The following is an 18,080-nucleotide window of genomic DNA, read 5'->3' on the forward strand; positions in this document are numbered from 1 at the left end:
TTCTTAATGTCACCTTGTAATTTTTATGTTATTGTTTGGTTCCTTTGTCATCTTCTAATTATTATATATATACACACCTATGTATCATTGCATTGTTGTTCATCAATATTATTTTAATAAAGGCAGAATAGATATATAAATGTAAAAAATAGAGAAGTGGGGAATTTCCAGCAAGTTGGACACAAACACGAGTCCGTGTGTTGTACCCTAAAAGTGTTGGTCTTGCATAAATGGGCAAATACACTTGTGTTTAGTTTCTAAAATGTGTATGTCTCTTTCAAAATGACATTTTAAAATATTTGCCATTCATGGCTCTCTCAGTCAAAAAGGTTCCCGACCCCTGCACTAGCAGTATGTAGTCTCCCTCTAGTGGTAAATGAAACAAACACTGCCCAAGTACAATTCCGTGTATGTATTTCACTTGGGCCTGGTACCCACAAGGTTTAAAAAAAATTATATATATATATATATATATATATATATATATATATATATATATATATATATAAAATCAAATATTGACGAATAACTTGAAGATACCACAAACTCATAAAAAGTTTGAGAATCAACTACCGGTACTTCCTCCCACTTTTTCAACATGGAAAAGGAATGTAGAGTTTTGGTCCTATTTGTATTCTTTTGTTAAAAATAAACATTCAATGATATCGTAGGTTTTCAGTTTTGATTGGCAGAGTTTAGGTGTTATTCATTTAATAATAGATTTATTTTGGTTGTAGTTCAGTGTATTGCATAATCAGATGCAAACATACAGCTTATAAAGGAAAGTATACTCCTTCATGTCTGACAATTACAGGTTTATTCTCCAGAGAAATCCTCTTAATGACAATTTTGAAAATAAAGGAATAGTAATAATGCTCAGTGGTGTAGAGCTGTCATCATACTGAGAACTGTCATTTTCAAATAATTTTGATGTTAAATGGCCTTGGTTTGTTTATTTGTCCTTTTTCCCCGATAATTCTAAATTTTGGCACCATGGTAGATGACTGGTCATCATTTGTGTCACAATTCTGAGGAACAGGGTTCAAATCTGGCCACACTTATGTACACGTACTCTGCGGTTTCCTGCCATATCCAAAAAAGATGCATCGTAGGTTGAATGAAGACTCAAAATTGCTTGTAGGTGTGACTAAAGCCCTTGTTTATTTGTGCCTTGTGATTGGCTGGCAAACACTTCAGGGTGTACTCACTCAAAGATAGCAGGGATGGACTGCAGGATGCAGTTGACTGTGAGGATGAGTGGTACAGAATATGCATGTATGGCACCTTAAACAAAGAAATAAAACATTTTAAGAGAGCATACAATGAAATCAATATTTAAAGATGAAAATAAAACACCTAAATTGCTGCTTCACCATATTTGCTTTGGACTCTGCGCGCCGCTATTTGACCTGAATCCATTGATCTCAGTCAGAGCCCTATCAGGTTTGTATTCCAGTAGCAATTCTTTCATGTATTCACGACCTAAATCATTTAGTGATTTATAAACCAGTAGCAGAACTTTAAAATCTATTTTAAAGCAGACTGGAAGCCAGTGTAAAGACTTAAGAATTGGAGCGACATGCTCTGACCTCTTTGTTCTGGTCACAAACTGAGCTGCAGCATTCTGCATGACCTGCAGCTGTGAAATCCTCTTTTTGGGGAAAAGAATATTACAACTGTCAAGGCTACTTGCGATGAAAGTGTAGATGAGCCTCTCCTGGTCGGCTTGACACATCTGGATAAGTTTTTAAGATGGTAAAGGCAGTTTTAGTAATTGATTTGATATGACCGCTGACAAGTCGGAATTTATCAGAACACTAAGGTTTCAGACTTGGTCCTTGGTTTTTAAAGATAGTGAGTCCAGGTATGTACTACCAGCAACCTTTTTTATTTAGAAAATAATTAACTCGGGTTTGCTGTGGTTAAGTTGAAAATTTTGGCTCATCCAGTTAATGTGCTTTCGACAGCGACACAACACCTCAATTTAACTGTAATCATCTGGAGACGCTCCTAAATATAACTGTCATCTGCATAGCTATGGTACTAAAAATTAAAGTTTTAAGGAATTCGACCCAAGGGTAGCATATGCAGGCTAAACAGGAGGGGTCCAAGAACTCACCCTTGAGGGACCCCATAGCTTATTGCCATTTGTTGAGCATTTCCATTGTTTACAAAATACCTCTTTCTTCCAGGTTGGCCCTAAACCATTTAAGGACTGTTCTATTTTGGCCTACCTACATTTCCAACGTGTTCAGCAGTATCTTATAAATATCGTATGAAATGCCACATGGAGATACAAGAGAAAAAAAGGACACCTTTTCCTGAGTGACCATTCAACCTTATGTACTGATTGTCATTTAGCACGTCGATAGAGCAGATTCTGTTTGGTGATGAGTTTGGAAACCTGATTGAAACGTCAAAAAAGTCGATTTAAATTCAAGAAATTTCCAAGTTGATTAAAAATAACTCAACAATCTTGGGTATGAAAATGGAGATTAAGACATGAGTCTATAGCTTGCTAACATGGAATCGTCCGCCGCTTTCTTAAGAGCTTTAGGAAACTTGCCAGACTAAAATGAGCAATTGATTCTTTGCGTAAATAATTTAGAAGAGACTTCGCAATAGTTTTGAAAAAGTTAGATGGTATTGAGTCAAGACACCTCGTTGATGGTTTCAGCTGCTAAACAGTTTTCTCTATTTTTTTGGTCAACTGTATCAAATTCTGACAAGGTAATAGAGTTTTCCCTGGGTGGCTTCAGATGTAGTTCCATTTTATCATTTTGCTGATTTGAGCCGATAGTTAACATGATGAATTCTATTTTTTCTTCAAAATAAGTAAATTCATTGGATTTATCAAGCTGTTGGGTGTTCAGGAGCAATCTAATTGGGGGGGGGGTGTGACTTTGTCAAACACAGCAAATAGAGTTGTCAGTATTGTTGAAGTTCTTATTGATGATTTCAGAAAAGTGTTGTTTAGCCCTGACTAACACTTGATCAAACCTACCAAGACTATCTGTAGAGGTCGTAGTCACTATGGAGTTTACGTTTTCACTACTTTTGTGCTGCTTTCCTACACTTTGATTGAGAGCTCTTGACCATTATTGTGCTCCTCCACGATATTCTAGTTCGCCTCAGGATGGTCTTACTTTTAACAGGAGCCACAGTCTTCATGACATTTTCCAGGTAAAACTGGCCAAAGGTTCATCAACTGTCTCAGAAATCACTGTTTGTGGCATAGCTACTTCCATGAACTTAGTGGCAGTACTCTCATCTATGTATCTTTTCTTAATAGACAGAGGCTGTCAGAACTTTTGAATAAGTCTGTAATTCAAAGAAAACACAAAAATGGTCAGAAATAGCCATATTGTTTTTATCAATTGATGGAATTTCAACATCTTTAGAGATGACCAGGTCTAAGATGTGACCTTGAGTGTGAGTTGGACTCTGTTGAGGTCAAAAATGTGTCGAATAGGGCTGAGTTCATTAGATGTTTTTGTCCATGTTATTGTCAATACGTTTAAGTCTCCTGTTATGCAAAATAGTTGTAGTCAGTAAGAATAGCTTACAGCAGTTTTGAAAAATCCTCCATACATTTTCTGTTCTGTTGGAGGTCTATAAATTACCAAAACAATAACCCGTGGCTCACCTTTAAAAAAACAGAAATCCAAGAGAGCTAAAATCACCCAGAATAATTTCTTTACACATAAATGAACTAAAAATGACAGCAATAGCCCTTTTTTTTCCTTGTTAGCATGAACAGACCCTTATCATGGAAAAAGCAAGAAAAAAATGCATATGATGTAGCTTTCAAGTTAAAAGCAAAAGAGTTGGCCACCAGAGAAGGAAGAGACCTCCTGCACGTAAACTTGGCATAAATGAATTGATCGTGAGACACTGGAAACGGCAGTGGGAAGAACTGGAGCAATGTAAAAAGACAAAAATAGCTTTCAGAGTAATAAAAGCAGGTAGCCTGAACCGTGTTGCTGCCGCGTCTCAGTGACTTTTACCGGTATGTTTATTTACGCAGCCCTGTTGCTGCTGTGTTACTACCGTATTGCTGCTGTGTTACTGCCGCATCACAGGCACTGTTTGGAAAGAAAAGATAAGGTATATTATTAAAACTTTGAAAGCTCTTTCTGTGTACAGTCTGTCTTTGTTTCAATGTGGGCCCATGCTGATTATAAACAGGTGCATCTTATGTATGTACAAAATGTTTTTTCCTTTAAAAATGTACTGGGTGAGGCTTAGAATCAGGTGCCGCTTATACTCCAGAAATTACGGTAATAAAAAGTTCAGAGCATAGATAGTAATGATGTCATTGGTTTCTTTCAGCTTGTCCCTTTCGGGGTCGCCACAGCGTATCATCTCAGATGAACGCACATATGTTTGGCACAGTTTTTAAGCCGGATGCCCTTCCTGACGCAACCCTTCTCAGGGAGTGGAGGCCCCAGTGGGATACGAATCCACAACCCACGGTTTATCAAACCAGTGCTCTAACCACTGAGCTACGGGGCCTCCATAGTAGCCCTGATTAATTAGTGACCTGATATTGAGAAGATATAGCAAAGATAACAGGAGACACCGGTCTGATAGATTGGGGTTTTATCCTGACTAAGTTTACTCTACTTTTTTGTGCTATATTTCTTTGACCAACTTTGTGTCTCTTGTAATTACAGGGTTAAAAAATGGCTGATCTCAATCGGGGTTGGACATATTAAGAAAAAGACCATGCAGATATCAGTCAGATTCATATGTAAGATTCTTTATGGGTGAAGGAGGGGCCCTTCCCATTTTAGTGGACGGATGGGAGGAAGATCTTGGCGTGGTGTGAGCTGGACTCCCAACTTTGACAATATACTTCAACGTATCAGTCAGACCTAACATTGCATTTAGGCTTGTAGAGAGTGACTTTTGCATTGCGCTTGGCGCCAAGGGGCTAGGGTGAGGTGTGGGAGATTGGAAGTGCTGAATAATCTCATTTGCCATTTGCTCCTCAGATTGTTTGGATAACGCTGATGATGAAAAGGCGTATAAAGAAACAAGAGAAAAATTCCCATGAATGGAATTCATATTTTCATCAAATGTTTTAAATCATGAAAAACCTCATTTCAGACACCTTACAATAAAGACATTTGGCATTAAACGGTTAAAAAAAAAACTTTTTTGTTCCTAATTGCCAATAATTCAAATACTGTACTCAGTAAAGTTAATTTATTTTAAAGGGAATTCAGTGAGCCATGTCTTTACCGTTATTGATCAAATCATATGAAAATGACCCATATGTACTCTTTGATTGACTGGTAATCGGTCCAAATTGTATGTCGCCTCATTTCCAAAGTCTGTTGTGGTACCCCCCAGCGGACCCATAACCCTAATAAAGAGAAGCGCTTTGGAGAATGGATGGAAGGTTTAAGTCACTTTTTTTTTTTTTTCTTCACAAAAACTTTACAGTGGTGTATTGATTTTCAAGATCCAGAGGTACATACACTTTTCATTTTTAGAAGAATTCACAGTACAGTATGATGACATTTTTACTAAATCATTTTGTTGGTAAATAAAAAGCTGTGTGCCATCAGTAATTAAAATCTTTAGCTGAGTGACAGTGACATCCATTCTTAGGACAAAGATCAAAACAAAAACCAGGCCTCAGATTCTAGATTACACTTAAAACAGTGTAAAAGACACAAAGCCAAGTGAATAATTACACGAAAATGCCTTTGACAAATAGCTTAGTGAATGTTAATGTACAAACATGAAGCTTTGTATTAAACCTTTCATGTAGACCTGCGCATTATAAAATTTGCATATTTGTTGTATGAAGATTCAGACTTGATACATTTACACATCAGGAACAAGGCAGAAATGGGCTTTATGGCACTCTGACTCAAAAGTCCTACAAGCAAGGCTGCAACACACAATCAAGTTCTGATTTCAAAAACAAGAACCCTAAAATTGTTAGTATCAAAAAATAAATATAGAAGACAAGTAAACATGCATAAGTAATAATGTTAGCTTGAATACATACCAAATCAATACTAAGTGCTGTACTGCAAATCGTCTTTGGTATCAGTGGCAACACATTTCCATTTCCCAACACAATAAAGGCATCAATATAGATGGACAATCACAGTTTAGTTCCAATTTCTCGATACACTCTCATGTTGAAACTGCTCACTTCGGTCGCAAATAGTGATATCAAGGGATTGGTATACAAACATACTGTGTGGGTAATTAGCAGCGCAAGTCTTTGTTAATCCACTGTTTTGCAAGAAATTTTAATGAGAAATGTTAGGAATGCAATATAGCATTATCAGCCTCGCATCTGTTTGAAATTTTATCACAATAGACACCGTGAAAGCACTCCGCCAAAGACAGAAAACATAGATATGGCCGCTAACACCAGAGTGATCGCTTTACATTTACCTGTGACATACTGACTGACATAAGCCCCCTTTCACCCAGTGTGACGCAGTAACAGTAGAGCTGGCCGGCATTAATGAGCATCCTTTCACAACCCATCCAACCAAGAAATATCTGCATGTTTACTCGACAACAGGACATCGTCCACCGCAGCCTCTGGTCTAACGCGAAAGAATTGAGTGACACGCTGGCCCCGACATACCGCCATTCCTTTTACACAGCCTCAGTCCCGATTCTGTTCGGTTAGTCCTGTGATGCTGCCTCAGAAGCTGGCAAGTCCCGACCTATTCAGCGTCTGTGCCTTTCACTTAGAACAGCGAAGACATGGGGCCATATAAATGCTGATGCGCACCGTCCACTCAAGAGTCATCGTTGGCCCGCTTGCGAGACTGATCACCTCTGAAAAAGAGCAACAGTAGAAAAACCACTTCAACTTGAGCTTTTTTAAAAAATTTACACGCGTTAGCCTGAATTTGCTCTACAGTGATACCTTGACTTCCAAGAGGTTAAACGCGTGTGTGTGTGTTGTTGCTGGGTCGAAATTGAAGTGAAATCAATCACCATCCTTCATTCTAAGAATGGGTTTCTCTTGGTGATGAACAATGTCAAGTTTGAGCCGAAAATACATTTTGAAATGATGGCTTAAATGTTTGGGATACAAAGAACTTTAACATGTCCCCTCAGTGTGCCTTTGCAGATCTGCTTAAATGTTTTTTTCTTTGTAAGATACGGCTCCTGTCTTGTTACCCTGACCCATTGTAAATCTTAAGACTGACAAACCTCTTCGTAGACTCCCTGACCATTTCCCCCGCTCATTTTTGCATCAATTTTGAAGGGATATGCAGTTCTTGGCAATGTCACTGTTGTGTCATATATTCTCCACCTAATGACTGTCTTCACCATATTCCATGGTATATTTAACGCCTGTCTCTGACAGATACATTAGAACAATAACATTCTTCCAATTCTGTGGAAGCTCTGCAGTGCATAGCGTGAATTGCAAGATGTCACAATCAGCTTTATTGGTACAAATATATTACAAAACATAATAAATTTTCCTTTGGAAGTTAGAGCCAATCTAGTATGACAACAAACATGCACCATGACAAAACATACATTTAGGACATACTTGATGGAGGCCAGGTGGTGCTTCGTTAGAAGCCACAGAAACAAATCCTCTGCTGGGCCTTTTTTAGGATGGAGTTGATGTTGGTCTCCAACTTCAGGTCCTGAGAGACTGGAGTTCTGAAGAACTTGGAGGTCGCAACAGTTCACACAGGGCAGTTGGACAGTGTTAGGGGCAGCTGTGGCGAAGGATATTTCGTAAAATCCACGATTATCTCTACAGTCTTGATCACTTTCAGCTGGAGGTTGTGTCGCACACTACAGATCCAGCTACTCCACTTCCTATCAAAACACAGAATCCTAAATGTCTTTGAAGCTGATGGCCGTGCCTTCGACAGCAAACTTCAGAAGTTTGACAGCCAGGTGCTTTGAGGCACAGTTATTCGTGTAGCGAGAGAAGAGCAGTGGAGATATGACATATCCTTGGGGAGCCCCTGTTGGGAAGCTGTAAACCAACTGGCAGAAGGCATGAGATGTTGAGTTGGAGAAGTTTGGTGGCGTTTGGGGGTTATGACATTGAACGCAGAACTGAACTTTTAGAATGAAGTGCAATCGCATGTTGAATGTGTCATCCACAGGCCCGTTTGCTCAATAGGAAAATTGCAGGGGGTTCAGCAGGGTTCCTGTGACACGCTTGAGGTGGCCCAGCATGGCGCGTTTTAAGGACTTCATGATAACTGATGTTAGATCGACATGCCTGTAGTCCTGTGCTGAAATTTCAGGTTTCATGGGGACCAGTATGATGGTGGGGCATTTGAGACAGGATGGGATTTCATACAATTCAAAAGATCTATCGAAGATCTTTGTGGCGCGAGCTGGTCCCTGCAGACTTTCAAGCAGGAGGAGACACTGTCCAGGGCTGCCACTTTGTTGATCTTTTTGTTTAGGGACATGTTTCATGTCCCGTTTATGAATGAGCAATGCAGAAGTAGGAGTCAGAAGTGTAATGGTGGTCGTCGGTAGTTCGGCTGGGTAGGTGTCTTTGCAGCAGAAGGTATTCAAGCAGACAGCTAATTCTTCATTGTTCTCCACTTGGGGGGATGATGATTGGTCACTACTACTTACTGATTGTAATCCTCTCCAGACTGACAGTGTCGAGCAGCAAAGTGGATGTCCAGCTATCTGTATAACTTCTTTGTGATGCATATTTCTTTTGTGAGCAGGTTTATGGCCCGATTGTATAGGACTCTGTGGCCTCTATGATTGGAATCCTTTTTTGCTTGGCGAAGGTTTGGGGGTGAACCACAGCCCATTATTTAATGTGCGAAACGTCTTTGTTGGTACACACATCTTCACACAAGGTGATAGAGTATGTAACTGTGTCTGTATAGTCATACAAGTTGCCAGTTTAAGTTTCAAAACACGTCAACCTGTGGAGTCTAAAGAGTCAAAGATCTATCATGGCCTTATTAGTCCACTTCACTGTCTTGACCACAGACTTCGGACAAAAACTTTTGTACTTGCATGTTGGTTTTAAGTCAATTAACAGTGATCAGACAAGCCTAAAACTGCACAGGGAAAAGCAGTGTATGAGTCCTTCAGCACGGATTAGCAGCGGTCTGGAATCTCATTTTCCCTGGTAAGACAGTCAATGTGCTTCTTGTATTTAGAGAGTTCGTGGTTGAGTTTTGGTTTCGAGATTGGCGTTCTGGGAGGAATGTAAACACTGGTGACGATGACTGAAGCAAACTTGCCTGGCGAGTAGAATGACTTGCAGTTAAAAAACAGCGACTCCAAGTCAATTCTGCAGTGTGTGTTGACATCAGTACACCATTTTCCTTGATGTTGAAGGATATTCCTCCACCTTTTTGTTTTCTCTGATAGCTTGTGTCGGAGTCTGCTCGGTGTAGTTGGAACAACAGTACATTGCTGTCGCGGATGCATTCACAAAGCCAAGACCTTCTGAACCCGGGGGTAGCACAATGCCCAAAGTTTTTATAGGACTTTGTGAAGAGAGGAAGCTCATCCATTTTGTTGGGTATAACGTGCAGATTTGCAAGGTGAATCGATGGAAGTGGCATTTCAAATCATGACTATCAGAACTGGCATTCTGGGAAGCTTCCCTCTTTGGCCCCATCCTCGCCTCCACCGTGCACCAAAAAGCACAGCCACTGTTCTGGTAAATAATGTTGAGAAAAAAAAACTTGAGGATTTGTGAAAGTTGGGGAAACCCTAACCCTAAGACAAAATCAAGGACAATATCAGAGAGCACAATACCGAGATGACCACCGGAAGAGGTCCCAACATTTCTTGACTATAAAAGTGTCAGGTAAACCCTATTAAAACATATTAACTTTATTTGGGGTTAATCAAATGGAGTTGTAATGGTGGCGCCTGTGTGGTGTCTATTTACCGTTTGAATGTAGTTGGATAATACTGAACACAGCCACATGTTCACTTTAAAGTCCCACCGACACATAACTGCATGATTTTTAGTATGTTTTTAATTAAAAAAAAAAAAGCAGCCGGAATGGACCCATCCGTTTTTCACCACACATCAGGTTCTCGTCACATATGGATTTTTGTATCTCCCGCCATTAAAATCCTCTCGGGGCATGTTTTGAGAAGCAGGAAGTGACGTTTGTTCCAGACGCCCACACTGGTGGGTTCGTGTTGATACCTGTTTTAGCGGTGTGAAAGTAGCTGTTTTTTTACTGTGTGTTAGCCAAAATGCCGTCTCGTATTGCTAGATGTTGCTCGAACACTCGGGAGGACGGATTCACTTTTTCAAAAGACCCGGTTCGTCGTGAAAATTGGATTGGACAGCCGCAAAGGACGAGAGCATTGTGAGTTCCAAATGACAGGTAGGTGTGTATAGAGCTATTAAAAAAATAATAGTTGGGGGGGAGGGGGCACCGTGCCGTTGTTCATCGCCACCGCTGGAATTGTTGTTCATTACCGACGGCGTCTGCGTTGTTCACCGCCGCAGAGGTGGATTGGGTGGGGAGGTGGTTTGGCCGCACATGGGTCCTCCTGAGTACACTTCTTACCGTCATACATACTGTCGGGGAGTCTATTGTTAGTTAGAAGTGATCTGCATATCATCTAAATATGGCACAAACTGATATGGTAATACTGCCCTGGTCACTTCACTTGATTGTGAGATGTTGTCTTGTTCGAAATGAGCTAAAGTCTCAGAAGGGGCATCAGAAAAATCCAAAAATCTCTCATGTTCGTCTCCCACAGCAGGTGGCATGGTGTTTTCTCAATGGCGACTGTCCCAGTGTGAAATCTGGAAATGACGCTGCAGGCAATAAGGCTGCCACTGGGATGTTGAGTGAGACTTCCGCAACTTTGAATGAATGACAAATCTCCGCCCACTTTTTTTTTCTTCGTATACACATTGAAGTGAATATTATATGTAGTTTTCATCACAATATCCATTTTAAAATGTATATAGGCATGTCGGTGGCACTTTAAGAACCCTGTCCACAGTTGTGAAACCAAATTATCTCCGTTTATTTTAACTTTTCTTCTCAAAGTTTTTTTTTTTTTGCCGTTGATGATAAGAGTTGAACATCTCATAGTTCACATTAGTGATGGAAAAGAATGCTTTACCTTGGTCTCAATGTTACATAAACACCTGGCTTTGTTACAGGGGTGATGGTAAAAGGAGTACAGTAATATGCAAATTATAAATGGGGGTCAGGTGGAGTCAGCCTCAGGCCAAGGAAACCGTATGAAACTTTTGATCTTTTATGCATTATTGATGATACCTATGTTGTCACTGTCCAGTGTTAAAACTTTCAATTAATTCTATGTGAGCATCAGTGCATGCGGGTTGTGTCATCTGTTCTGTCAATATAAACATCCCCGGGATGCATTCACTTGAAATATTCACAGAAATTTGATCGACTTTGAATTTAACATAACAAATTGGGATTGAGCTCTTAACTCAAAGACATCACACTGTGCGTTTCTACAACTTGCCACGAGCCGATGATCGTAAACTAACCGTGGAAAGCCGTTCATGGAAAGCTCCATCTGGAGCTCCTGGTCATGAGCAGCGTAGTCCAGTAGCAGAGACTCCATAGCGGGGGGGTTGATTTGAGGAATAAAGTTAGAGAAGAGAGCAGGTGCCAACTGGGCCCACTCTATAAAGGGAAAAAAAATAAAATGGAAAGTTATTCAAATACAAATGTACAGATGCTCATATATATGTATATATATATAATTTATTTATATTTTTCAGCTCTAGTTATTAAAAAAGTCCTTGGTTTCCAATTAGGTTTCGTTCATTTGGCAGCGGTGTGACCCAAAATTGATTCAAGTTGTAATGTGCTGTAGTCTATCCCTAACCTACACTAACTCGGTAGTGAACTCATAAGTACAGGTATTATAAATGTGTGAAAACACTTCTAGTTCATGAATATCAATCAATGAAAAGCAGTCAGTCTGAGTTACTTTGCATGTCTTTTTTCTTTTCCAACGTGAGGGCATATTATGCTGCCGTGCAAACTATAGCAGTTCATTGTGTGCTTAAAATGCACTAAAACCTTTACAGGTGAACTTAGTTTGACTTAAAAAAAACACTCAATTAGCTAGTTAGAAATTCTTGTCCGTACCACGACTCCCGTCGATGAATGGTTGCCGGTCTGGCAATAATATGTACTGTACTTGCATGAACCGGTCCATGGCGGCAAAAAGGTTCTGGACCACTGCTCTAAAAGTTTGAATGCAGACGTCCAACTGTTCAACTGCACTAAAAATCTTTGTTGGGTTTTTAAAAGTTTAGAGATTGTCAAATTCAGTTGACCGATAAAGGGTATAGTCCATTTTACGTTCAGCGTAAAATATGAATAAAGAACACAGCAGATAACTTATTATTAGGAAAGTTAAAAAGCCAGAAATGTGTGGATGGTTGATGATGAAAAAAAATAGCTTCAGTCTTTTAATTTACTACAACAAAAACTGAGCGATAGTCCATTTTGGACCCCAACTCTTAAATTGTTGAAACTCTAGTATATATGGCAGGGGTGCCCAGACTTTTTTTTTTTACCCCAAGATCTACTTTTCAAGCAGCCAGCCTCTCGCAATCTACCGAGGGGGGGCATCGTCGCGACTGCCGTGGAGAAAGCAAAAGAGAGACAGTAAAAAGGAGGCCAGCTTGCCATCTGCCACACCGGAATCAAGTGACGAGATGAGTGATAGGCTGACGTCTTTTTTTTTTTTTTTTGGGGGGGGGGGGGGTACGCCGTCACGCGATCGACCAAAACTGCCTCGCGATCGACACATTGAGCACCCCTGATATACGGTGTAGTTTTTTTTCCAGTGGCACACCTGGTCGGAGGCTGTGAAGGCCTTTAACCACACTGGCCATGGTCGACGGCTGTACTTCGAAGGGCACCGCGTGAGCTTTAATGAGAAGAGCTGCAAGAAAAATGGTTGTCAATAACTCCTGTTTCACCTCAATAATGACCAAGTTAGAGCAGCAACAGCAGCGTTAAAATCACTTTGGTCTGAGTCACATCTTTCCAGATTTCACATTCACGACGGTTAATTTACCGTGCGTTCAGAAAGTATTCACGCCGTTCGGTTTTTCCACATTTTGTCATGTTACAGCCTTTCTCCAAAATGGATTATTTACTCCCCCCTCTCAAAATTATACCTGATGATGACTATTAAACTAAAAAAAAAAAAAAAAGAGAGAGAAACGACTTTTATTTTCATATTCAGTCTTAATGTTTTTGTTAATTCACCTTTGGCAGCAATTACAGTCTCATGTAATATTGAGCATGATGCCACAAGGTTGGCACACCATGATGGAGAGCATTGGTGCACATAAATGTATTTATTCCACTTTGAAATGAGGCTGTAATATCTGAAGCGTAGTGAAGACTTGCCAGAGTCACTTTAGGGGTGTTGTGGGAGTCAAACAAAAAGAGCAAGGTACTCACGCATGAGTGTGTCGACATATTTGTCCGCAACATGATCAGCAAACAGGTTCATCAGATCCTGTTTCAGGTCACGGTTCAGCTTCGACTCGATGTAGAACTTGTTCTGAAAACAATCTCCATGAGAAAGCTGCATGTATTGTACGTACTCCTTTTTGTATGCTTGTGTGTGCATGCACGCCGCAAAATTAAATGATTGTCATTCTTCAACTGAGTGAAAGAAATACTGCATTCTCTCCAAGCGTCAATTTTAAAGGGGACTTACCAAATACATAAATACTGGAACAATACACTGAAGAGATGTTATGTATCGTGTCAAGGCGGTGTTGAAGCTTTCTATCAGGTTTTCAAGTGGGACGGCCTAAAAACAAAATACTATGTTGTCGTAATCTCGCAAATACATTGGACCCGCTGAAAATCGAACACTTCTGAGGGCGTATAATGCATTTTGACAATCACTTTGGTGGGGGGGATTCACACAGAACATCTGAGATCAAAAATCTATCAAGAATGTGCGAAACCCTCCAGAGAGCCGACTAATGTATATTTGTATATAACTGCTTAACATAGCTTACATGCAGATCTGTGGATACCCGTTGGAGATGATTTGCTATTTTGGATTTCAGGTCATTGTAGAGTAGCTCGGAGTGTTGTTGGCAAACACACTTGTAGACGCAACTGCGAAAACAAAAACAAACAAAAAAAGACAATGGTAGGAACGAGCCAACCAAAACCACTACAAAGCCCAAACAATAATTCAATATCGGGGCACCCTATTTCTGTCATCATCTTCATAAATTAAGGTATCACTATACCTATATGATGTCACGAAACTGAGGACCCTAATACAAAGTGACAAAAATGACTTAAGTATAAATTTGAATAATTACCTCTTGAACCTCATTAAATGTGCAAAAAGTTATGTAAAAAAATAATAATAATATAACACTATCTCAATCCACACATTGCACTTCTTCCTCCAATGCAGTACTAAAATTAAATAATGCCATAATAATAATAAAGGAACAAATTACAATCCTACACTGGGCTCTTGTTTGTCTTTGGGGGGCAAGGAGTCACAGAGCCCTATGCAGGTGCTTAGTTCATGTATGGATTTGGACGGTGTTATGAAAGTCTTCAACCTGTCAGAATTTGTGACCTCAGTAGGTGATGTTACCCATGGTCTGCATTTGACTTCAACTGCAAAAGACATGTTAAAAGCATGAGCTATGTTTTATCGGAATTTGGACATTATCGACTGTTGTACTGATACAGACAGAGAGATATCTATTTCCAAGTATTATGGCGGCTTAAAGCCATCCGCCCCTTGTGGTTACAGATCCTTTCAGGTTTCAGTTCCCAATAACCAAGGGACGAAAGCATACGCACCTAGTTCATGCTCTTAAAAGTCCCATATTTTGGCCATTTAGACCTACATAAAGTGACTCTCTTTTCAATGGAATTTGTATCAAGTTTAATTAGAAAAAAAAATATTTCAGCCATCTAAACAGAAAAAACATCTCAAACTCAGGATAAAGTGGACGATTTTGATACATAATGCACAGATTTACTGAGGCACCATAAGGCCAATATTACATCCCAAATACTAAAAAATAAATAAAAAGTTGGTTTGGTAAAATATGGCATAATTAATGCAAGTACTCCTTTTTTGCTGTCAAACATTGAAATGCATGCCACATGATCAGACGAGTCGTAGATATTCCCATAACACTGCCTGTGTCTCTGAGACATTAGGTGTACAAGCAGGAGTCGCCCAGCTTTTGAAAACTAAAAGCAACTTCTTTTAATAGGGATTAATGTGACGGGTACCAGTTTCATTCCTAAAGAAAGATATTTAATCAAACTACCTTCAAACATGTTATTACTAACAAATCTAATTGCAATGTAAATCTAATCATTAGAAATAATTTAACAAGGTAGCAAACTGATGAAAATGATTCTGCAAAACATTACTATAAATCGCATTTACTTCTCCACATAACTGACCAATTCACTTCTACTATATTCCTAAGAAATCTCAAGGTCCCATCACTTGTGAGCACCTTGTTGGACACCCTGTTGACACCATCCCACCCCCACTTTGTTTGTGTGAGAGGTTACCTGTATATCTGAGCATATGAAACAGAGATGTGGTCTGTGGGATTCTGTATTAGCAGGCGCTCTATGGCCTTCTCCAGGCTTGGCCAGTGGTTGTTCCGGTACTCTTCCACGGCGATTGCATTGAGAACTAGGAAGGAAAGGGGACGTCGGAGGGTTTACCCTTAAGACGGGTGTTTTGTGAGGGTGTGCGGGTGTTCGTTCACTTACGCAACTTGGAAGTCGACTCCAGAGTGAATTTGTCTTGGGCAGAGCCGGCCGCCGGGCTCGCGCATTCGGTCTCGCCGCACTCGCTGCCTGAGTCCGAGTCCATGAACTTTGAAACCGGTGCGCTGTGACACAGCAAACTCCCCCGACCAGACCCTCCTTCCACTGCCGGGACCGCCGAACAGACGGGCTGATGGAGCCTTGTTACATTGGAGAGGGGGCTGCTAGTAGAAGACTGGACCTGAGCGCTTCTGCTCGCACAATAGTTGTGATTGTGGTCATCTTTGACGTCCGAGCCGTCATCTTCCATAGCTTCCATTCCAACCGCTCCCTTGTGTTGAGAGCTGGCATTTAAAAGTGTAAACGTACAGTGGGGGGAAAAATTGACATAGTCGAACAACTGAAGCTTGTTTTTAGCTTGGCGTTGTGGATGACGGCGTTTTCACGACATTGTCGTAACGTTCTTCTTCTTCGGAACGTCATTTGTGTTAAAAAAAAAAAAAAAAACACGATGAGACGGCACGTCGCCAGTGATAAGTGAATCTTTGCAAGCTCGCCTCTCCAAATCAGCAGCATTGTCTCCATAAAATCCATACAGTGGAACAGATGTGTTCCGCAAGCAAAAAAAAAACATTCACACATATGTTGTAATTCTTGCATAAAAATAACTTCTATGAAAGCACCCTTATCAGAGGAGGCAGGCCTCCGATATATGTAAAAATATAAAGTTAGAAGTACTGGTTCAACACTTTGAGTAATTGGAAACAGGAAGAAACTGAAATGTCTTGCGGACAATTTTTTTTTCTAAATTAATCAATTCTGAGGTCCCGTATTAAATCCCGGCCCCGCTTGTGTGGAGTTTGCATGTTCACCCCGTGCCTGCGCGGGTTTTCTCCCTGCACTCCGGTTTCCTCCCGCATCCCAAAAACATGCAGCATTAATTGGAGACTCTAAATTGCCCCTAGGTGTGATTGTGAGTGCGACTGTTGTCTGTTTCCATGTGCCCGGCGATTGGCTGGCAACCAGTTCAGGGTGTACCCTGCCTCCTGCTCGTTGACAGCTGGAATAGGCTCCAGCACTCCCGTGACCCTTGTGAGGATAAATAGCTAATAAAATGGATGGATAAGTGATCCTTTGTGTTTCATTATTTTTACCGAGAATCTCAGAAGAAACTTGCAGTGCATGGGTACAAAACATATACAGACCCCCTTAAAAATTTTTGTTATATTGCAGCCATTTACTGAATTTTTTCCCCGTGCATTTATAGACTGTTTTCCACCACGTGACTACATCCAAGGCACGCAGCCATGTTGAATGGGTTCACTCTACTGACACGCCGTTCATTCTATCGCTTTTGCATACAGACCGGAGGTACACAAATGTTCGTATGACTGTTAAAAGTGACACATGATGGCTAAAAAGACTTTGGAAAGTTATTGGGGCTCATTAGATGATGTTTCAAGAAACCATTACAACAAGAAGGGTGCTTTGATCGACAATATCGACCCATATGCTTTAGAGAAACACAAATGGAGCAAGAATTTCAAACTGTGGGCGTCGGTAACCGATCCAAACATCGTCAACTATCTCCTCTTCTCAACAAGAGCTGATACCATGGCTCAGCAGTAGTATTCCAAAGGTCTGGAGGCCTACAACCAATTCATCGATGGCAAGGTTCGTCATGCGATGGTATCCATTGTAGGCAACCTGTGTCTCCACACTGCTAAGGTTAGTGTACTGCACAATGCAATTTAAATATGTACCGCCAGTCAGCGTTGTGGTAAATTATGTTGATTATACCAACGGAAGCGGTGTGCATTATTATTTTCGTTTTTGTTACCGAGAAGGAGAGACAGAGGTTCGACCGGGACGAGTCCCAAGCCCGCACCTCTTTCTCCACTTCCACGATTTCATTTTTAACTCACACAAAACAGCTAGTGTTGCGGTAACTCGTTTTTGCAAACTTATTATAATAAAACAGAAAATACAGATTTTATAGACATGCATTGCATTCACACACGAGTATTGTGTAGGCCCTTGCCCCTAAAGAATACTTCTCCTTCACAGAACGTAGTTATTGCTAAGTAGGTGTGAAATTCTAAAAGGTATCCAATACTTATCAAGAGCAAAATGCTCTGAGCAAACTCGGCCAGAAGGGAATGATTTGGCTGTTAAATCGGCTCTGCTGATACGAGACAGCCACAGTTGTCGCTGTTTGGTTGATAACTGCTCCGATTTCTTGCACTGGTTCTTGGTCACAGCAAGCAGTCGAAAGAAAGACTCTTTACAACGCCCACTTTGGTTTGAGCAACCGAT

General features: G+C 40.5%; 1 protein-coding gene across 1 annotated transcript; it reads right to left on the reverse strand.

Annotated features, from left to right (window-relative positions):
• Nucleotides 1-5,518: 5,518 nt before the first annotated feature.
• On the reverse strand, nt 5,519-16,710 carry cacul1 (CDK2 associated cullin domain 1). Its single transcript, XM_061837785.1, has 8 exons — nt 15,768-16,710; nt 15,561-15,687; nt 14,015-14,117; nt 13,705-13,800; nt 13,443-13,545; nt 12,826-12,915; nt 11,501-11,639; nt 5,519-6,819 (listed from the first exon to the last, which is right to left on the reverse strand). Exons 1-8 carry the CDS (start codon nt 16,081-16,083, stop codon nt 6,780-6,782), a joined length of 1,014 nt encoding a protein of 337 aa, XP_061693769.1. The 5' UTR covers nt 16,084-16,710; the 3' UTR covers nt 5,519-6,779.
• Between the last annotated feature and the right edge of the window lie 1,370 nt (nt 16,711-18,080).

Source organism: Syngnathoides biaculeatus, chromosome 12 (genome assembly GCF_019802595.1).
Source record: "Syngnathoides biaculeatus isolate LvHL_M chromosome 12, ASM1980259v1, whole genome shotgun sequence".
In the NCBI taxonomy this organism is placed as follows: Eukaryota; Metazoa; Chordata; class Actinopteri; order Syngnathiformes; family Syngnathidae; genus Syngnathoides; species Syngnathoides biaculeatus.

Bases quoted from the DNA above. Each gene is read 5' to 3' on its own strand.
- cacul1 (XM_061837785.1), bottom strand. From the start codon at position 16,083: ATGGAAGCTATGGAAGATGACGGCTCGGACGTCAAAGATGACCACAAT. The intron at 15,688-15,767 runs GTAAGTGAACGA...TTTCCTTCCTAG, and splicing joins GGAGTCGACTTCCAAGTTGC to TTCTCAATGCAATCGCCGTG. The intron at 13,801-14,014 runs GTAAGCTATGTT...TTTTGTTTTTAG, and splicing joins GGGTATCCACAGATCTGCAT to GCCGTCCCACTTGAAAACCT.